Source organism: Acartia tonsa, chromosome 4 (assembly GCF_053477335.1).
Source record: "Acartia tonsa isolate MP-2025a chromosome 4, ASM5347733v1, whole genome shotgun sequence".
Taxonomy (NCBI): domain Eukaryota; kingdom Metazoa; phylum Arthropoda; class Copepoda; order Calanoida; family Acartiidae; genus Acartia; species Acartia tonsa.
Window position 1 is genome coordinate 11,084,411 of NC_137263.1, and position 23,502 is coordinate 11,107,912.

The 23,502-nt window shown below is 31.8% G+C and overlaps 1 protein-coding gene across 1 annotated transcript in view; it reads right to left on the reverse strand.

The window, feature by feature from the left end:
- LOC145316044 (organic cation transporter protein-like) overlaps positions 1 to 23,102 on the reverse strand; it is a 161,057-nt gene extending 137,955 nt beyond the window's left edge. The window contains exons 1-4 of the mRNA XM_080156331.1: positions 22,895 to 23,102; positions 17,370 to 17,460; positions 16,664 to 16,750; positions 3,699 to 3,741 (exon numbers count right to left, since the gene is read on the reverse strand). Of these exons, the coding sequence (XP_080012457.1) occupies positions 3,699 to 3,741; positions 16,664 to 16,750; positions 17,370 to 17,460; positions 22,895 to 23,021 (348 nt within the window). The 5' untranslated portion in view covers positions 23,022 to 23,102. The remainder of the gene's footprint in view (positions 1 to 3,698; positions 3,742 to 16,663; positions 16,751 to 17,369; positions 17,461 to 22,894) is intronic.
- Positions 23,103 to 23,502: the final 400 nt, after the last annotated feature.

Genomic DNA, 23,502 nt, shown 5'->3' on the forward strand with positions numbered 1-23,502 from the left:
TTAGGGGTGTAGACAACCCCCCACCCCTTGTGATTATAAATTGCAAACCTCTTTTTTACTCCCACTCTTAGGGTTTTCACCCCATTGAGAAAATCCTGTGCACGCCACAACGCACACGATCCTAACCCTTTGAACAATATAATATAAGCATAAAGAGAATGAGATTAACGGTTATGTGGATTATGAGCTTAATGTATAATGTATAAATCATAATTTAAAGGATATTGTATCAGAAGAAAATTTTACAATGACATGTAAAAACCTTTATAAAAATTTCTTATTCAATGGAACAAGAATCAAAGTTAAAATAATCTTTCCCAAAAATTTTTCTTTAGTCAAAAAATAATTATATTAAGTTATCAAATCCTTTAAAAATCTATATTGAACAGTAAAATAGTAAAATTAGTACAGTCTTTGGAAAAGACTATATATACTCTTTCTAAACCTTTTTTTGTTTAAATACATACTTATGTCAGTTTTAAGCTGATTTCTCTATGTAAATAGACCTACTTGTTTTGTGTATATATTATAATTAGCAGAATAAGATAGCAGAGTTCGATGCAAAGGATTTCTTAAATAGAGCCATAGTAGAGTAACACTAGGCATTTTATTTTAAATAAATGCTCTGTATTTTGTTGTCTTTGGCCCAATAAATGCTATCTAAAATTTTACTTTTTTTAAAAGCAGCTTCTCTATAACTGGGGTTAGTCCTTTTATCCGTTCATAAGAAAGAATATTTTTGTAAATTGACTTATATGGGATATTAGTCAACTGGCAATTTATTTATCTAGAAACAAAAATCGCTTAAAATCATATAATTTAAGCAATATTAATAGCTGTTAATCAGTAACAATGCTATTTTTATTGCTATGCTTTTACTTTTTAATTTTAATTCCTTTAAAGTTAAACAGGTTACAATTGAAATAAAATATTACTTTGTAAATGTACACATTTTAAAGTCTCAAAATCTTAATAACAAAAAAAACCTTGTTCTATTAAATATTAAGATGATTGTTCTACAACTTTTTGTCTAATACTGTAACAAAGGGTTACTTGTATAGTAGTAGTAGATATAAACATCAGTGATAAAGGTATAAGACAATGGATGTTAAATTAATCTTTCCTAAATTCACATAGGTTAGTTGAGTAGCTTCAGTTTTTATTTTTTTTTTTGGGGGGGGGGGAACTAATTTGGTCGATGTAAAAATTTTATGGATTATGTCATTGACTATATATATAACATTAATAAAAGTGGTCATTTTTATAACATTGCAATGATAATATACCAGCCCAGGGAAAAGGAAACATGGAGCTGTTTATTACACTAGTCTCCAAGGTTTTATAATATCGTTTCCTTATTCGTTGGCTTTACATCTTTGGGGACTTTTATTGAATTTTGATTAGTTGGTTCAATAAGTTGAGTGTCCTAACGATTCAACCACTAATTTTTATTTATAGAACGGGTTATTTGTGTATCATCATTAGGGATGTATATCAATTTATTGGCCATTGTCTTATCCTTTTAGATCCCTGATAACAACCTGCATATGTTGCATAGGGAGATGTTTAGAATAATTTCAGCGCCATTATCCCTTTCCTCCGTGTATGATATGGACACATATAATTATGTATTATGAGCATATAATCAACTACTTTATTAGCTACCCAATCTTTACTACAATAGTCTTTAAAAGCGAAGCTCTTCTACTCTTTGAGGTTTCCCTGGGTTGATATGGTAAAATTATGCAGATCAGTTCAAAATTGTATGTAAAGGCGACGTAGCAAAATATGTTCATTGTGCCATTTAAAAATTAGATGGCAATTCCTTGAAAAATTAGTCATATGTTTAAGTATACTGAATAGGTGGATTCTAAATTCAAGACATTTTGATACTAAGTATCTTGAATTTTGATCCATTTTACAAAAGTGAACAACGACTTTCTAACCTGAAAAGCAATGCAAAAATGTCACAAATTTGCTTTGGATGCTTTCATGAGTTTTGTGTTCCTTGTTGTATATTCTAGGGCATATATTTACAATAGTAAAGACAGGAAGTGGTGTGGGGAGGGGGGGGGGGGGGGTGATTGATTAAATTATTGTGAGAAAATTTAAACTTTTACATTATATATGTATCTACCTATATGTATGTACATGTATGTTAAACAATAATCATATGAAGCAGCTTATAGTGCATAATAAAAAAATACGTCATGCAATACAAATGACCAATTATAGGCCAGTATACATTAACCATTGTTCCATTACAATGTTAACTGGCCTATCATTGGTCATTTGTATCGTATGACGTCATTTCTTATTAGGAACTGTAAGCTGCTCCTAATCATTTAAGTTTGTTAAAAATTGCAAATCTAGGTTATAGATAAAATCACATCCAGTGTCCAAACTTTTCCAATGATAATTTATATGTGCAAAAGGGGTAATTTTGTGGGGTACATTAATTGATCGTCAATTATACTAGCTGTTTTTCCCTAAATAATTGTATTCTAATAACAAATAACAATTGAACAAGAATAATGAATAATCACTTCTTAATTAAATTTGCAAAGGGTAACCAAGGAAATTTCCCTTAAATCACCAATGGACCATCTATAGCAGCATACCCTTTATTTTAAATCAAGGAATACATGTTTAGCAGTGCTGCTTTCCAGACAGATTTATAAAGATTGTTCTTTCAAAATGTCTAATCGTTATTTTGCAGAAATCGATATATTATTACTTATTATTATATATTCCGCCAGATTTTTATTTGCTCTGATCAAGTAATACTTAATAAATTACGATTTCCCCCCTCCCCACCCTTGAACCCATCCCCTCTCCTCCACTGGATGCACGAACTGTCCAATAAAAGAGGTCCATATTAGCAAGCTATATTGACGACAAACTTTCCTCTGTATAAATATATCCACGTATAACTATACCATTTTTTGCTGTATTGATAACAGGCTCCTAATTGAAGCCTCAATACGGGGAGGTGTCAGGTTCGAGCAGAACCAAAACCGCATCTTAACTAAGACTTTAACAGCATGGCACAAATGGTGCGTGACGTAAGAAAATATAAGGGTTCGGGGTTTGGACAGTGAAGAAAACATCCTTTAGTTTTCCTTGGCTTTTGGATTTTGTGTGTTACTAAATGCAGGGGGAAGGTGGAGTGTTTCACATTGGCGCCGATATGGGTAATTCCACCGATATGGCCAATTTTGAAATTCATGGTGATTTGACTTTATATCAGAGGAAAATGTCAGTGACTAAAAAGTTTTAATTCAAGTATTTTAAGTTTAAAGTGATTAATTTATATGTTTCATTTACAGTTACTTAATTCTAAATTTTGTTAAAATCATATGTTTTTAAAAGTCGAGGCTCTTCTATAATTTGTTTGTATACAGTAAAACATTAAAATTAACAATGGATTTGTAAACATAAGATACAAGAAGTCATTCAATTTATTTAAAACTTTTGAAGAAGGTGACTATGATGTGCAAATTAATCTACAACCACCCCATCCCCTTAAAAAATTTGCAATTGATAAAGGGCAAATTTACATAAAATATTTAGGGTAAGGTTGATTTATCTTTAAAACTATTTTTTGTTCTTTATGTTGAGTTATTACCTAGACAGTTAAACCTTTCAAAAAAAATATAAACTAATTTAAAAAATTAATTAAAATACAAAAATCCTACCTCAAATTGAAAGTCAGCATAGACATATTCGTCAGAAGAGCACCTAAAATAAGATTAATATAGGTAAGATTAAAGAAGAACGATATCTGTTTCTCCATCCGAATGAAGTTTAAGATCTCGCCAACCTCTGCAACCGAATGGACTATACTTTAAAGGGAATATCTAAGAATATCTAAGAATTTTAATGAGGTTGTAGGCTATTTTAGCTCCCCTCCTCAAAAAATGTGTGAAACAAAATTAGTCTTAATTAGTGTGTTTAAAATTAACGCAAAAACAAACGAAAAGACAATCAAAGTAAAATGTAGAGTAATTAAAAATGAATTTTAAGATGTGAAGAATGCAGAAAGTATGGGAAAAGAATGTTTGTATATGTTAAGGAAAACAATCACAGTAGGAGAACTTTCATACCTTGGCATATCTACATACGAGTACACTAGCCCGGTCATATATTCCAGAAATTTTCATGAAAAAATAGGCAGGTGAAAGCGTAGCTTTATAAAGTGTCTTTAAGAATTAGCCGTGTTACGTCATAGAAATACGTCTAAAACCATCTCTTTTTCAGGGGTTTCCTTTCTCACTTCTTTTCTTATCCCTCATTTTTATGACGTCACACTTTGTAAAGCTTCGTTGAAATTATTATTTTCAAAGTAGTCGATGTTAATAAATTCATATTATAATACAGATATACAGATAGATGAAGATTTCGGTTTGTATTTATTAGTCCCTTATGATACAATAACATAATACGAGTAACGAAATATAATTTTTCCAATCTAAGTTTTATTCTATGAGTTTAATTTATTCAAAGCTTACTTATTACGTTAATGAAATAAAAGTACAACTATCCATTTCATATTAAAATATATATAATGTAGTTGGATTGTCCCTACACCGTTTTTATATTAAGACAATTTAGTTAATATAAAAGTTTGATGTAAGAATAGAATTTTTTATATTCTATACATTAAAAAATTCAAATAGCAGTTTTTTGATCCAGTCTACCTAACTTATAGCCTATGAAAATAGTGAAAATGTTTAGAAGTATGTGAGATCCAGACACTGACACCACCAGCTATGCAAAGTTAAGAATTCATACCAATAAAGATGTCCTATCATTTATCTACTACATGCAGAGCTAAGATGGCACTACAGATGTGTGTGTGTGTCATCAGTGTGGAGTATAAATGGTGACTGATTACTAAAGTGGTTATATGTTTCATAGATTTAATTCCCTGATTTCCAAGTATAAAAATCATTCACTTGTAAATCTAGAAAGAAAAATATATCTTTCAATTTTACCCTTAACTTGTCTACTATTTCCCTAATTTGCAGGGATCCTAGGGATAAGACAATGGACTTATATACACATCAAATTTTTTTAAAGATACGCGGAAAAGTTCGGACACTACTGTTTGTACCAGCTATTACGGATTTAACAGTACCCAAAGTCTTTAATCCAATGAACAAGAGAATGTATGGCTACCAGTATGATTTACAGTCAAATGTCCCCTCCCTCTATTTTAATTTGTGGTTATAAAATTCTGCCTTTGATAGAGCTGTGAAATATTTGTGGGATACTTTAGATTTATTTAGTTGTGTAAAATATTTGCGCCTTTAATTATTGAAACAAGAAAATTTTTGGTATGGATGCTTTTTCATCATAGTTTTTATAATTATGGTCGGTCCGTCAGTTCGTTTCTCTGTTACGGATAGCTATGAAATGAAAATCTACATACAAATGAGAATAGTAAGAAATTAACCTAAAATGCTACACAAGCTCCAAACTCAGTGTGTTTGTGTAATGTGTATATGGGTAAGGTGTAGGTGGGTGTTTTATGGTCCCATAATCCTAGATTGTGTGGGGCTGTGTGGTCTTTTATTGTCACAAACTAATTACAAATAACCAGAGGCGTGCGGAAGAGAAGAGATGGTGTCAACACCCGGCTCTCAAAAAATGTGTTTTCACTCCCTACTGACCTACATTTTAAGAAGAATATAAGTTCTACACCTTCCCGCCCAATTCTCTTCAATTCCTTAGGTTTATTAGTACATTTTTGGATTACTAAAGCATTTTTTATAATTTTGGAGGGGTTACAAAGGACCTATAGGGATATAGTAAAGCCCTACCAAATCCTGTGCACGCACATAGAAAAAAAACAGGGCTCTTGTTACAAATAGGTTAAGCACTTACCAAATTTTCAGGGTTCGGAAGCCGCGCCTCAGCCGCGCATAAGCCTCAGTTTTAAACCTGCTTGTGAGCAGAAAAAGAAATTTTAGAAAGAAGGATTGTCTGCTAAAGAGCAGTTTTATACATCCAGCTGAATTTTATAGTGATAAAATGAAGATTTCACTGAGGCTTACACGCGGCTTACGCGCGGCTTCCGAACCCTGCAAATTTTACTTATAGGTTAAGCAAACTCATACATTTAAACAAAGTTAAAAATGTTATTAATAGGTTAAGCGCTTAACCTATTAGTAACAAGAACAAAAACCAGTGCAACATATCATAAGATGAATATGAAAGTATTGGCGGTTTCCCTCAAAGTGACTTATCGAGCAAAAAACCATCCCCTCCTTTTTTTTGACTATTCCCATGTTAGCAAGCAAAATTTTATCCCTACATCTGTTATTTTAGGAAACTTATCTAAGTAAAATCACATATTAACTTTCATGTGAAGTGACGCCATATGATTGTTGTTGTTCTTGTTATAAAAGTTTCCTACTCTATTTCTTTTTGAATATTATCTATTTTTTTATGAATATTATCTGTTTTTGCAATCTACAAAAAAGATCATCAATGTTCCTACAAACCACAAAATTTTTTATTTTATGATAGCATGATTTTATCTTTATCTTAATAAAGAAGTTTGACTAAAATTATTTGTTGTTACTTTGGGCGGAAAGATAAAAGAAAGACAAAATAGTTTTTTAAACAACATAGTAAGAAAGATTTGAGAAGAAACAAATAGTATAATAAAAAATGACGTCATAAATACATATGACCAATGATAGACTAGTATATATTTTACAATTACAATGTTTACTGGCCTATCATTGGTCATTATTAGGCATTATTTGCTGCTTCAAGATTTTATAACACTTATTGTAGCATGACATACAAACGGACAGACATATAGTTCTACCCTGAATGACAAGCAACTGGGCTAATAAAATTAATGCTCTTTATTTTTTAGCTGAAATATGATTTTGATGTTTAAACGCCTTCTTGTTAATCGTGAACAATTAACTGCACCTTTGAATAATCAATGTTCATTTAAAACGAATAAGAAAATCTGTAGAGTTGCTAAGCACTTTATGTAGCAAAAAAAATTTGAATTATTATGTATAATGTTTTTATAAAGGCATGTAGTTTTTACTTTTCACATTTGTTCAGAATTTTGTTTAATGTTTATTTGCATTGTCCAAAGAACCTCCATAATATTGGTCCTCAAAAAGTTTGTCTGTGTGTCCATTACACTTCTTTTTTAGATTGCCCTGCTACGATAATAAATATATAAATAATGCTGGTTTGTGTAAATATATTCTTGCTGCGCTTTTAATGAACAACTTTGTTCTTTTACATAATTATTGCTATCTACTAAAATTTATTAATACTGTTATGTTTGGACACTTAATATTCTAGTAGTCGTGATCTACAAGTCTTTGGTCAATATTTCTTAATACAATTCTTATGCAGCAAAACCATTCTTTAACTAATTTCGTCTGTACGTGCTGTAATAACTAGCTTAGCGATTAACATGTTGAAAAAATATTTAGCTTAATAAGAATTTTTACTATGAAAAAAATACAAATGTTAGACTAAAATTATATGATTACGTAATTTTATGAGTGGATGTTATGTCCCAATTTAGAATAGCAACGCTACTTAAATATATTATTTGTTTTATTCAAGCTATTTTTTCTAAGAGTAAGACAAGCTGAATCATATCTTGTATAAAACATTTCATCATTTATAAAACTATATTTGATGTAATACTTATGTCCAGCAGCAATGCCCCTAGAGACCTCTGGGGGCACTTGAGGTGGGGGTTAAAGTAAAAAAAATGTAAGGGTAGGTCGGGGCGATTTCTCTTGGGAGGGTGGTGCTACCCTCCATTACAATATGGTTATAACCTTCCAGGACCTATGAGAAGCTACACTGTAAAGGAGAAACTTATCGGTTCGGCGGTCATCTATATCTTTTAGTTTACTCAGACAGAGGGACAGACAAAAAAAAGATTTGCTTTTTATAACAGCTAATTATATGAAGAAATAAGTTTTTTTTTGGTTTGTCTGTTAAGATCTCGTTAACCACTGAACCGAATTAGTTCTACACCTTTTCTGTGTTGGTTTTTTTTTTCTTAATCATAACCCTGAAATGTCTTAAGGCTCTTTTTCTCATTCTCCCCTTCGAGAATACAAAGCCCATAGATGGTAAGGGTGAAGCCGCTAGTTATTTAGAATTTTTAAAACGTGGTTAAGTAGTTTTTCTTTGACATTGAAAAGTTTAGTTAATTGACAGTCATACATTAGAACAACAAATGTAAGTATGTGTGCTCATTTTATTTCATATTTTCATTATAAAAGTTTATAAAATAAGGTTATTAATTTTGTTAGATAAAGAATTAGGTTATAGAGCACGCCCTATGAGGGATGTGCTACATATATTCTCTCTGAGAATAGGTTATATTTAGAAGGTTACATTAGAAGGTGAAATATGACGTTGACAAGATCTTACTGGACATACAAACATACATATAGATACACTTTAGCAGAAGATGATTAAAGTCCCTCCACAGATTATGACGTCATACGATAGAATAACCAATGAGAGGCCAGCAAATGAATTTCATTATTGGTCAATTACAGTGTATACTTGCCTCTCATTGGCTATTCTATCGCATGACGTCATAATCTGTGGAGGGACTTTAATCATCTTCACTGTAGCATATAGGATAGTAAAGTTGTTGCTTGTCTGCCCCCCCCCCCCCCCATCCCACCTCCCAAGTCATACTAGAGATACAGTATTGCTGTCGTTTTTAGTATAACAAGTAAATATCACCAGTAGGGGTAATGTCATGGCCTTTAAGAGACAAGACTTATCATTTTTACAGTTAAGACTTACAGACAAAGGGTTTACTTTCTCAAGACTACCAAAACATTCTGTTGATACCCTTGATTATCAGGCAGGGGGTGAAAAAAAAATATTTGGACCATGCTTTTAATGTTAGGTTCATTGGTAATTTTTTCACCTTATTCTTGCGCTTTTTTCATTACCGACTTATTTTTACAAAAGTTGACAATGGCAAGGCTGGTTGATAAACTTCCTGTGTATCATGAAAATCTGTCTACCAAATATTTGCCATGTCAGCCATTAAAACAGCAGAAATTTTTGTTTGAAGAACATACAATACTTTGACAAAATTTGTCGTAAACCTTATAGAAAGAGAGGTAGGTATATCTAAATTGAAAATTTGAAATACTCCTATTCTTATATAAAAGTAACAGGATGTCCGTCTTTTTTTCTGACTGTGTGTTTTTACCGAAAGATATCTTCTAAACCACTGGGCTGTTATGGTTCTCCTGTACAGTGAAGCTTCTCATAACAAATTGGAAGAGTTGCCACTCTCTCCAATGAAATCGCCCCTGGAAAAAATATCCCTCCACCGAAAATATTTTTTTTTTACTTTTTGTTTTAAACCTAAAATATAAAGTGGAGGTTCGACCACACACCCTCTCTCAAGTGCCCCTTGAGGCCTCTACATATTTAAAAAATATGATAGATGTATGTACATGTTTTTTAATCTATCAAATTATCTTTTTAAGCTTAATATCAAATTTTATTAACTTCTTTGGTTCACTATATTGTCAAACTGTTCTTAAAAAAAAGAAAAATAGCTTAAAACCTTTTGAGCCACCCTTACAATTGCTGTTTAAGATATCTTATATAACAAAATAAAACATTTAAGCAATTTATATTCAAATTTTCGAACTAAAAGCATTATTTTTGGTTTAATTGTAAAAGTTCTTCTGTATTAAATTTTTGTTGATTTAGTGTTTATTTTGTTTAAAATAAACTTAAAAACATAGTTTTGTCCACAATATCAATATCTCTATTTGAATAATCGGGGGTTTCCCTCAAAGAGCCAAGTCAAGCACAGATATAAATTTAAAAGAATGAAAGGGAGTCTTTCGTCAATAGCCCTATTTGTTTTGGCAGTTAAATCTTTTATCTGTAGGGCTATCAATAAATGTACTTTAACGTACCTAACCTAAATAAAGCATCATCAATCCTATTATAGAATAGTAAAGTTTTTCCAGATAAGCTTTGTATATGTTAATATGTTGGGATGTTTTCAGGGTACCAGTACGTTTTAACGTAATTTCAATGAAATGAAAGTTATATTCTGTCTAGCTTCCTGATTTAAAATAAATGCAACTCTTTCACCACCCCCCCCCCCTTGACCTCCCCTCTTCATTTCTCAGAATGTTTACAATATATGGTATATACTATATCTTTGAACAATAGTTTGTTTACATTAACCAGGACAATAATAAACAATACAACAATAATGTATATTTTGACCCTTCCGGTAGTTGCTTCCATCAACAAACCCATTTTTTACAGGAAATTCATATTACATATTATTTGATTTTATTTCTGTATTTATTGTAATTATTTGTTTTTAGATTATAGTAATATTTTTTCCTACATTAATCTAACCTAGCCCCTAATTAATTTATATTTTGTAATGAATTTTTGTTAACAAATGGCTACGCCCCTATTATCTGGGTTCTCCGTAGTCCCTTAACCCATATTAAAAAATAAAATAGCATAAAACTATCCTGGTCTTGTTGGAAACTTTTATGGAGTACTCAATCAATTCTGTGGTTAGTGAGATCTTAACTGACAAACAAAAAACCTTACTTTTTTAGATAATGGGATAAAACTTCTTAGAAATATCTGCCCACCAAATTCCATTTTAATGTATTCTAAGAGAAAATAGTTAAAATCTTTCTGTTACAGAGGTCTTAAGTGATAAAAGCATAATCTAGTAGAGAAAGAAACGGAAATATAGACAAACATCGTAGTTCTTGTAGATACCCAGTACACAGAAAATGTACGCAAGTGTTAAAATTACCTACTAAAATATTGGTTGTTGAATTTATTTTTGGTTTTAAAGTCTCTAATTGACTTGTAAACAGTGAAAATAACACTTTTTAAAGATATTCTCAAAACTCGAGAAAACTCCATGGGTACAAAACATATACTGTACAAAATCTGCCCCTGTCATCATATCTCTTAAATATATAAAATTTGATTTTGATTGGGGCAGAGTGCATGTAGTGTATATGAAGAAGTATAACAAATCAACATGGCAGTACAATCAAATCATTTTACAATCAAAGCTTTTATATAAAGTATTTTAACCCTTTAATAGTAACTTCACCCCTAGTCTCTAGGGGATTCGCCTCAATATGTAGTGGGAGGACTGATTTATCTTTGTTTTGAAAATTGTGGAACGATTGATCCAACCGATTCCGAGATTTTTCCGGACAAATACATATTTAATTTAATTGCTTACATTTTAGGATTAAGTTTTTTACTGTAAAGCTTTTAGATGATTATATAATATTATTAGCAGGTTTTTATTCATGTCAGAAGTATAAGTTTTACTTAATAATCACCATGCCTATTAATTGAACAACCTTTTCATGAAAGTTCTTAAATTTGCAATAAGAAGTGTGTTTCTAAGCCAAGATACCCTAAAAATCTACTATTAATATCATGCTAGTATACTACATTTATGTATTCAATTTGTTGGGCTTTCAAAGTGCTGTCTAACCTATCAAGGCATCCAAGCAATATATGTATATTCCTATATAACTCGAACTATCACAGTACATTTTATGAATGGCTTAAGCAGATATTCAACTGTGATTGGACCATTTAAAACTTTTTGAGAAACCTGGTTTAGTTGAAATTACTGAAGGATGTCAACTGTGAAGCTGAATTTGACCGGAACCATAATATTAGACAGTGATATCTTCAAGATAGTATACCCATAATAGACGAATGAAATATAGACTGTTTTTCAACAATCAGTAATAGGGAAGATATTCTACATTCTACATGTAGATGGTTTTCGTTCGGCTGTCAGTCAATCTGTCCGTTTGAATTTTACAACATTTAATTTCAGTTAATTTTATTTTATTTTTCAATGTTTTAGGAGAGAGGAAGTTTGCGCTGTTACTTTACAAGAATAAGTGTATTTTACTCGCAATATCCCAATTAAAATATATTTATGAAGAGTTTATTCTGCTGATTATTCTACTAAGTGAAGAGGTAATCTATGTGTCATCTCTGTTATTCTATTATTCCTATAGGTATATATGACAAGACGGAAGTAATTATAATTCTAGTCTCCATATTTAGGTGGAGACCTTTATCATATACTAACAAGGATGACATACAGGGTGGGGCAAATAAGACCGGACAAACTTTAAACGGCCATAGCGCCAAAACTACTTAACCAATCAGGACGTTTGACCCCACTATAAAAAGCTTAGGTAATTACTTTTTAGCACAAAAATATCTTTGGACGAAGATGGGCTCCTACTCCGAGCTGGCCGCGCTTATGTTCAACAAGGCAGATTCGAAATGCGCCGGTGGAATAATCTGGATTCTCGACTAGGGCCCACTAAATCGGATCTTGGCCCATCTGTAGATGAGGTAGAGTTATGCAACTTGCTGGGGATACTGTTAGATACATAAACAAGACACTAGAAAAGACTAGAGCTCTCTATCTAAAGTGGCTTGGCTGTAGTACTCCGGCAAAGTGAAACGTGGCAGATTTTAAGATGTCAAAAATTGTGTGAAATCGTGAAAAATTCTCGGTTCTCGACGTTAGAGACCCATATGGAACTTAAAAACTCATTTTAGACTATGAATTGCACTGACAACCCTAGCTGAATTTTCATGCCATTTCCAAAAAGGTATAGAACGTCGTTTTAGCTCAACTGTGGTCCAAATAAGAGCCTCCGTGTCAAATGGTAGCGTTAAAGTTGGGTGAATTTAGATCCTTTGGTTACTCTGTTTCAAAGGAAATGGGGCCTCCCAGCAGCCCGGTCTTGATTCAATAGACTTTTGGGCCTGGGGCTACTTTGAAGCATGCACCAAAAGACGTGCCTATACAACAAAGACCTCCCTCATTGCCACCATCAAGGAGAAATTCGCCAGCTTGGACAAGGACATGGTGACCAGGGCCTACGGGCGGTTCAGGGGGCGGGTGAAGGCGGTGATTGAGGCTGGCGGCGATTTTATTGAATAATCTAAAAGTCATATACCTATTTTGCTTGCCAGTTTTTAAAATTCAATAAAATCTTTAAAATTGACGATTTTATGTTCATTTGTTTAGAAGTTAGAATTTGTCCGGTCTTATTTGCCCCACCCTGTATATTATCAGGCAGGGAACTAAAGAGATAAGACAATCCCCAATGTTAATACACAACAATACCCCTTTTATAGATTACTAATAGTGGTGAAAAAGTATGTACATTAAACTTAATAAAGCAACCAATCGAAATTAATTAAAAGTCCCCAAAATTATTAAGCTAACAAATAAGAAAACATTATTATAAAACTTTGGGGACAATTTTAATAACCAGCCCATAGCCCTCTCTCTCTCTCTCTCTGCATAATGACACTTGAATTAGTAAAAGAACAGACCAACCGACAGAAGTGTATAAATTGTATAGTTGGTTTGCAGGGAGGCAACACATTTAAAACAAAGATGGCTGCTGCTGTTAAAGCAAAGCTAGAAAATGTCCCCTCGACTGAAACAGATGTACTACCGTACAACCAAATCATTTGGGACAATACAGTAATTGTATTATAACACAAAGTAGAACGATGTTTGTCCGTAGGTATGTCTTTCTGAAGCTTAAGATCTCGGTAATTTATGCACTGTGCTTCACAGGGAATATACATACCGGTCCTGTGGGGGTTTTTCAGGTGGGAAGCACAACATACATGCATAACACTTATTTTAACAGCTTTAATGAAAAAAACAAAAAAAAACAATATCCATATAGAAGAGAGGGGTGGGGGACTTCCGATCATCTCGGCGAATGCTGTAGAGGCTAGTATGAATATTTGGAATAGATTGAAGACAAATCTATTTTAATAATCGTTTTGTTCCTCCTAAGTTTTTGTATCAATCTATGGTCGTGGAAACTTCTGAAAACTAAACCCAACTCAAAAATATTGAAATATTAACGTCTTGGACTCCCTTCCCCCCCAAAAAATCTGTTAGTTACGGGGTAGTTTATTGTAAATATTATGATATCATAAAAAGACAACCCAATACCAACCCAAAATTGGTTGAAACAGCTGTAAATCCACAAATCATGGGTTAATATGAACAAGTCACGATTACTACCCCTCCTTCTTATTCCAAACATAAATTGTAGTGATATCGGGATATGTAATTGGGAGAAAAAATATCTTCTACACTTTATTCATTTTTAAAATCATGTTGATATGGGAAGGACAATTCATCGAAACAAAACTATTCTATAGCTTTAAAAATATAAAAACAAGAATGACAACATCCATAAAAGCGAAGCACTGAAACGGTAGGACAAACGGACACTAACACTTGTATAGTGTTAGAACTGAATAATCAGAATATAAATGTCGAAGCAAAATTGTAAGTAAAATTGTTGAAAAACTGCTTGATACAGAATAATATTTATGGACATACTTACATTTTTAGGACTTGATTATAGAGTTGCTTCGCTTAAAATATTGTACTTTGTTGTCTCAGGAATCAGTATACCAAAAATCAGATCAATCGGATTATTAGATCACATAAAAACTTGTTGTTAAAAAAGTAAAAAAATTAACATGTTTAAAATGGACGTACGGACATTCTGGTAATAATTATAGAGTTGCTACGCTTTCTAAATCGTACCTAACTACTACAGGAATCACTATGCAAAGTTTGAAATCAATAGGACAATTCTAACATGCCTAAATTAGCGAAAAAAGCTATCCGTTACGGACGGACGGACGTACGGACGGACCGACCCTAATTATAGAAAAGCTTCGCTTTTAAAAATACATAGATATATAGAATGTACATGTACAATGTAAAGGGAATTGTAGCATGTTATGATACAAAAGCAATACATTTTGTCCCAATAATGACAATGTTTGACTAGAAGAAAAGCTGAATACTTTCTCCCATTTTATCTTTTTGTTTTATGATAGGGTTATTTTAGGCCTTGATCCCACAGGGTCAAGTCTTTTCATCCAGCTTATGCTGTAAGAAAAGCGTTATATGTTCCATTTAAAAAGCTAGTAAACTTCATAATAAATTAAGTAAAGAAAAACTATTTTTTGTTTTCTATGAATAGAAATTTTTCTAAAAAAAATAATTTTAACTTTTTCTTTTCTCCATGGAAATATAAATATATTAAAGGTACACTAGAGCATTTTTACTGAATTTAATATCAAGAAGTTACCATAGAATGTTTTTTTTTTATTTATTTGTTTATTGATCGGTAAAGCTTAATGCTTATTTGAGGTAAGCTTGACCTAAGTAAATGTTGGAAGTACCCCCAGATATAGGGCTCCACAGGGGCTGGATGTATGAAGGTCAAAATTTTAAAACAACATAGTCTACCTTTTGGAGACAAATATACCTACCCCAGAGAACATAACAACGTATAAATTAATTATTTAAACACAATATGTATATAAAAGCAAGGCTCGGCAGCCGCGCGTTAGCAACCTGCAAGCCACAAGAAAATCAACCGTTTACAATTGTAAAAATTTTAATCTGAAAGTCTAAACCTGACCCAAATATTACAATCCCTCTTTTCCAAAAAAAATTAAGCATCCAAGCGGGTTAAATTTATGGTTTCACCGCGGCTGAGGCACGGCTGCCAAGCCCTGCATAAAACATAAGGTAAAGGTTAAATTTATTTTGTTTTTATCTGATTAAACGTAAATGTCACTTAGTTAACAAGAGCACCTGTTAAATACAATAAAACATGTTAAAATAGTTAAAATATAGGAACATATCCAATTAATTACAGAATAAACACTTTCATTGGGGCGTAAATTAATAGGTACTTTTTTTAATAATTGTGATAATGTCTTAATTTAAAAGCTAGATTTATCTATATAATGATTATGACATGTAGGTAAACCTTTAATATATTAATATGTATAGCTTTATTAAGATTGTTATAAGAGGATGGAGGGGACATTGGGCTTTTTATCACACTAGCCCCTAAAGTCTTATAAAACCATTTTCTTAATCGTTGGCTAAACAACCTTTGGGACTTTTATTTAATTTTGATTGGATAGTTCATTTAGTTGAATGTCTAACCACTAATTGAAATTTAGAAAGGGTAATTTTGTGCATCATCATTAGGAATGTACATTAATTTATTGGCCATTGTCTTATTCCTTTAGATCCCTGTTGTTATACCAATATGACTATCAGGTTCTAGCATATTTCTTTACACATAAGCTTCTGGTTAGAAAAGGGTTCTTTTATTAATATACAGGAACCTTCAAATCTGTAGGACGATTCATATACATGTATAACTGACATACTTTACATTTTTCGGGAATAATCCCTTTTGTAACATCGCCCCATAAGGGGCAATTCGTCGTATTTTAAAATGGCTTTTTATAGGTTTTTTTAGGTTAGGTTAGGTTGTATTGGGTTAGGTGATTGCCCCACAGGGTTAGGTAATTGGCCCCGCAGGGTTAGAGCCCCCCGCAGGGGCTAGAAATAGGAGAAAAGCTACTGTGAAAAATACGAAGAATCGCCTCATAAGGTGCGATGTTACGAAAGGGACTATACCCCATTTTTCTTAGGATAGGTTAGTTTTGAGTTATGTAATCTCCGCATGGTTTAGAATTAAGTCTCAAAACATGAAATTACTTGTCATAAGAAGAGCCGTTGAAAACACATCCTTGGTCAGTTTTTGTGTATTGCCTGTAGGTACAGTAATCTATCTCATCGTCTTTCCTGAAATTTTAGTGATATATTGGATTTAGTGCAGTTCATGGTTAAATGTTGCTGGGATCGATCATCTCCTAAAAACTTTAGACTAAGACTGCTAGTTGCTAAATGGTTGAACGTATATGTCATACCTGCATTTTTTGACGCATTTATGTGAGTGCACTGCGAGATAACTCCCCAATCCCCCAAAAAATTGAAAAATTAAAAAAGGAAAATACTAAAGAACATGTCCTAACTTTTGTGATTTAAAAAAAAATAGCTAGTCCGTGCTTTTAGTAGGTATTAGATGTAAAATGATCCATAGAATTTAGATATGCAATCGGTTTTTTTTGTAGACCTCTTATTTTAGAAGTAATTTAAGTTTTTTTAAATTAAGTTGGTTTTAAGGTACTAAAACGCAACAAAAAAAAAGAAAATTGCCATTATGAACAAAAATAGTAAGATCTTTAATTTGACACCTTACTTTTTGAATTCTGTAGAGTAATTATTGAAAAAATCTATTTTGTTGAATCTAGTTTGAATCAAAACTTTGAACTTTGGGAGCTCGTCACGAATGGGTTTTTAAAAATCACAAAAAGTTAGGACAAGTTCTTTAATGTTTTAATAACCTGTAAAACTTTCTAACCTTTCAAAAATATCTCCAAAATCATTAAATCCAAATTGAGGGCCGTCACATTCTGGGATTTTACAACGAAATCCATTTGGGGGCTCCAAACCTTAAAAACAAAATGAGATGTTAAATTTTTGTGGTGGAGTAATTCGCTATTTTTCCCCCTCTATTAAGGAAAATACCCCCCCCCCCCCAACAAAAAAGCTTAGACGTCATTGGTGGTAAATACTAAATGCCAAAACAAGGTGTTGTGCATGTTAACAAATTTTCCTTTATTTTAAGTTTTTTGAATTCTAAAATTATATTCTTGATTTTCATTGTAGAATCTGTTGAAAGATGAACACAAATCAGACCAATTAATAATTCCCTTGTATCATAAAGGCAAAACTATTAAATATCCTTTTAGTGAAAGATTATCCCATCATGTATTGGTCTATTTCTATATCTCTGAAAAAATAATAATATTATTAGATGATAATTTTTCTTTTTTTATCTTTAACTAAATAAATAAATAAGTGACGATGGAAAAATAATATTTTTGCAGAAAAAACTTATATTTTTAATAGAACTGAAGTATTATTATTTAGAGTAAATAGAAATAATATTTCAACAAATTAATGTAATATTTTTATAATTGATTTTTTTAATTTTATAAAAATAAAGAATATTGATAGGTATTTATTATTAGTACTTACATTACTATAACTAAAGTAGCTATTTCTATTCATACAGATTTAAGTTTTAACATAATTTGTATGTAGCTTAAAAGTATCTGTATCATACATGATAATTTTAGTACAATTAATTTTAGCAATGATGTAAAATTTACGTAGATATTACCACAGGGGAAAAATTGTTGTCAATTTAGCTTCTAACATGGGACTTATTTATTGGTCTGTACGTTAATCCAGTATGAGGGGAGGGGATGGGGTAAAGGGGGTGGAAGGAGGAAACGTTATTTTAGCCTACTGCTTGTTTCATTTTAATAGAGAACATAAACACCTGGTGTAAGATCCCAGGAATAATATATCCATTACATTGACCTATCCCTAGAATAATTGAATTATATTGTAATGTTTAAAGAAAAACATATTCATCCATATTGAATAATGTGTTTTTATTTGTGACCCATACTCTGCATATTTTGACCAAATCTATTTCTCAATCTCCCCTCATCACCCCCCCCCCCCCCTGAAACATTAAAGTTTAACCATGTCCATACGGGGATGGGGGAGGCATAGAAAAACAAGGACATTTATCCAAATATGGTGATTCTCTCGCATCGCGAAAAAAAAACTTTAATTAAAATATTATTCTTGGATTTTAATGGGTTGTTTGATTATCTGTCTGGGTGTTTCAAAACACATATTCATTTAGGAAAGCTTCGTTTTCATCCTGATTTGGTATATTTCAATGAGATATTGTTAAACCTAACCCAGAAAAAAAGGAGATATACCTCCCCCCCACCAAAAAAAAAGATACAATTACTTTAAATAAGGTAACAGTTAAGATTTAAGGTGTACTAAGCAACAAACTTGCAATAATCTAAAGTTTTGTTTAAGAATGTGGATTAAAATATTTTTGCAAAGTTTGGGCCACACCATTTGAAAAATACCATCGCCACCTGCGGTCTTTCCAACACACAACTACAGTTACCAGGGAGGTAGAGGACATTGGATTCTACACTTGTCCCCGAAGTTCTGTAATAAAGTTTTCTTATCTGTTGGCTTAACAACTTTGGGGACTTTTATTAAATCTTTGAGTGTCCAAACCAATAATTTTTTATCTAAAGAGAGGGTAGTTTTGGGTATCATCATTGGGGATGTACTTTAATTTATAAACCATTGTCTTATCCCTTTATATCCCTGACAGTTAGATACTATCTTAATGGAAGAGATCAATAATCAAGAGTTTTCATAATAATAACAAAAATGTCATGTGACACATTCTTTCCCTGATCAGAACTGGCGGGGGCTGCCTGATGCCAGGAAGGCAGCCAGTCATGCAGCCAGACACACGGGATGTGAGATGTTTCTTAAGATTTCTGATCTTTTGCCGTTTGTTATGTATGATAGTGGATCGCAAAGCGTATATGTAAACAAGGATGATAACATTCAAATGCATCACAAAGAATAAAAGACATGTGAATAAACATATCATATCCACATTCATAAAGATAAATGTTTAAATATTCGTTTATAAGATGAAATTAAGCTAAATGCAATAAAATAAAAGAGGTATACATATCTCACAGATAAGGTATCAATATCTTTCATTTTAGCTGTTATGTCACATAAAGTTTATGTATTCCTAAACTTGTTAGAGATAATCCTGCCTATATTTAGAATAGTTATATCTTTGAATAACTAATACTTGATAGGTATATCCATATACATAGATTCATTTAGATAATTCTACTTAAAAACTTTCTTCAATTTTTTTCGCTTAGCTGCTCTACATATATGGTTAAATTGTCCTTATGTCAGTTAGTTTTTCTGTAATACTTTTCTCTGTGACTATTCCTCTAATACTTCATTCTTTCTATTTCTTTTTCGCGCGCGCTTTCTCTCTCTATCTCGATGTTTCCCTTTCTGTTAAGCTTATTTATATTAAAAGCGACGCTTTTCTGTAATTAGGGTACGATTTAGAAAGCATTAAAACTCAATAATCGTTACCAGAATCGATACGTCCAGTAAAAACATGCTGATTTTTTACTGTTTTGACTACAATTTTTAATGACATGATAATCATTTTCATCATATTTTGGATTGAATAATAATTCATATGACAATAAGGTACAATATTGTATGCAAGCATCTCAATAATCAAGCCTAAAAATGTAAGTGTTTTCTTAAACAGTATTTATTCTGTATTAACGCATCTTTAAAACAAATTTATTTACAATTTTTTATACAAGTTCTAAAAGTGTTAATGTTCGTTTGTCCTGACGTCTAGTCTAATTTACTTTTATGGATGTTGTCATATTAGTTCTTTAAAATCGTATTTATTTTTGGTCATAATTTTCCTGGTTTAAAAGGCAAAGCCACACACTAAGTAAGTTACATAATAGCTTTGCTCCAGATAAAGCCCTGACATGCGCTGTATTGTCTCCTATCATAATTAATGATGGGATAAGCACCCCCAGATACCAAGTAACAACCATTACACTATTCATAACAAACAATCAAAAGTATTTTTCTGGATTAGATAAACGTAGGATACATCATGGTAAAGTTATGGTGTTCTTACATAAGGATTAAAATTTTCTAAATTTCTTGTAGTATTTTATAAACATAAGTATGTTGTCATAATGTCAATAATCAAGTTGACAATATGTCAATTATGACCACTTTCATAAGATGACATTTAGTCGACATAAACTACATGTCGATATAATGGTATGTTTTATCTTCTTAAATTAAACAACAACATTATAAGTTTTATGGAAAGCTTTGTTTTCGTCCAATGAAGGGTTTATGCTATTTTGGCAGTCAATATGATATACTCAAGATTTCTGGGATAACACAACCTTTGTCATTTTAGAGATCATGAGTGAAAAACAGCTCAAATTTTGATAAACAAAATTACCCTGTTGTTGATTTAAATAATTTGACACAATGTTTTGATCAAATGCTCCAGGGTTAATGATATTTTTCATGTTGGTATGATATATTCAAGCTTACTTGAAAACCACAACCGTATTTGTTGTGTCATTTTAGAAATCTTGACTTGCAGACAAGAAGACGTCGCACAATTTTAAGGAAGATTAAATAATATGTGGTTCAATAAACGAGTTTTCAACTGACATATCATCGACTTTTGATAACCAAACAAGATTTTGACAAGACGAGTAAATAACTTTTTTACCCACGGGACAAAAATAAGCTCCGTTAAAAATCTGTTTACCAGCGCGGTTTAATAACTGATTATTTTTCAAAGATTTAAGTTTGTTGTCTAAACACAGATGTCCATAAATAAATGGGATTATCTATATAGGACCACACAAACAATGAGACACATATTTGATATTTATGACCTCTAAAACAGCTGGTACAGATCATACTTACATAAAGAAAGGATTAGACTCCGCTGAGAGACATTTTATAATTTACCATTTAGTTTACGGTTATACATTGCAATTGTTTAATTTATGTTTACTATTGGCTGCGCTCCTAGCATCTAGGAGCTATGTATTCGAAGGAGCAAGGAAAGTAGGAAAATAGCCAAAAACTAAACCTAAATATAAGAATTAAATAGCCAAAAGCCATCCAGGGACCTATAAGAAGCTTCTATAATATGAAGAACTCAATCGGTTTAGTGGTTATCGAAATCTTTAGCTTCAGACAAAAAAAAACTTACTACTATATTAATAGGATGTGATGATTTATTTTCAAAGGCGAAGCTCTTCTATAAGCAAAGTATTAACTGCATATATCAATAAGTTCTATTGCATTTTTATACACTACTGGCTGTGCATCTTGTAACTTTGTAATAGGGCAATAAAATGTTTTAAAACCAGCCCGGGACCTAGCTTCTCTAAAATGGAGAACTTATTGGTTCAGGGATTAGCACGAACTTAACTGACGTAAAACTTAATTATAGCTCAATGTAAAAGAGAAGAATACAGAAAAATCATGATTTTTTAGACGGATGTAGGCAAAATGGTTTATCTTGCGATGAAATATCCCTAGATGATTTTAAACTGTATCTCAAACCTTTGGTAGAGAGCACTATTTGTAACTGTTTATGATATGACAGAAGTCAACAGTACAATATAACTTTAGAAATCCATACAAAATAATAAAGGACCATTTCAAATTGGTTTAGGTTATTCCGAACTATTAGATAAATAGACCAAGTAGCGACCCTGTGCGACTTAAGTGACGCCATTATATCAACATCAGACTAAAGTCATTTGATAATATGAGAATAACCTTACATCATCGAAATATTCGTGTTTTCAGACATATTGTCGATGTAAAATATAAAAGAGTCTACATTAACTATTAAAATTGTTTGTTAACACAATGTGTTTAGGTTCCACATGGATTATATCAAAAGAAAAATAAGTAAACAATATTTCTATAAACATAGCGACTGTGCCCCTAGCACGAAGGGGTTATATATTCGAAGAGAAAGAGGGAATCAGAAGAATAGTTTAAAACCATCCAAAGACTTATGTATTTCTCAGTGGTTAGCAAGATCTTTACTGACAAAAAAACTTTCTTCTTTATATAATAGGATTAATTGTATTATTTTATGTTTCCAACTTTTAGACCATTAACCTCTCAGAAAGGGGGGGGGGAGGCGGTGGTATTATTTTAATATATCTCTCAAACAAACCTTGCTAATTAAATGCATGGTTAAGTTGAAAAAGCGTCCTGCAGACAACCAACCAACAAAGCAGCTGTAATAAATTTTTCACCTTTTTAGTTATAACGCAGTATAGGGCAAAGATTCGAACCTATCACCTTCACGAAAACGATCAATTACAAAACATGTGAACCAGTCACTCGTCTTGTCTTATTTGTTGACAATACCTGTAAATGAGAACATAAGAACGTGTACGCCTCCAAAGAATGGAGGTATCCAGCATAACAGACAGACCATCAGCTGCCACCGACCTATCTCTCCGATGTCAACCAACACAGAGTCAAAATTCACCATTTTGAATTCTCACTTTGTCACTAAATTAATGTCTAAAATCTAAACTATATCTCATTGAAATTCACCAAAAAAAATTTTTTTTTACTTCTAAACTTTTTCTAAATTGTAGCTTTTCTACAATTAAGATATGTACATTACCAAGATAAATTTTACTTTAAACCAATGTCATTTATGATTTTCTACAATTTATATAGCAAAGTTGTTAATAGAAAATATTAAAAATGAAGTAAAAAATTTAATTCATTAGTATTTTTTAATCTTCGCTTTTGTGGATGTTATCATCTTTTTCAAATTATTAAAATTTAATGATTTTTAATTAGGCTTCTTATATGACAGCGGAACAAAATAAATACAATTTGTACAACTATAGACTGCGCCCCTAGCATATAGGAGCTCTGTTCTAGAATCAGATGTTTATGAAAGAAAATTGGATAGAACCACTCTGAGAAATATATTTAAAAGTAGAACAGCATAAAATCTT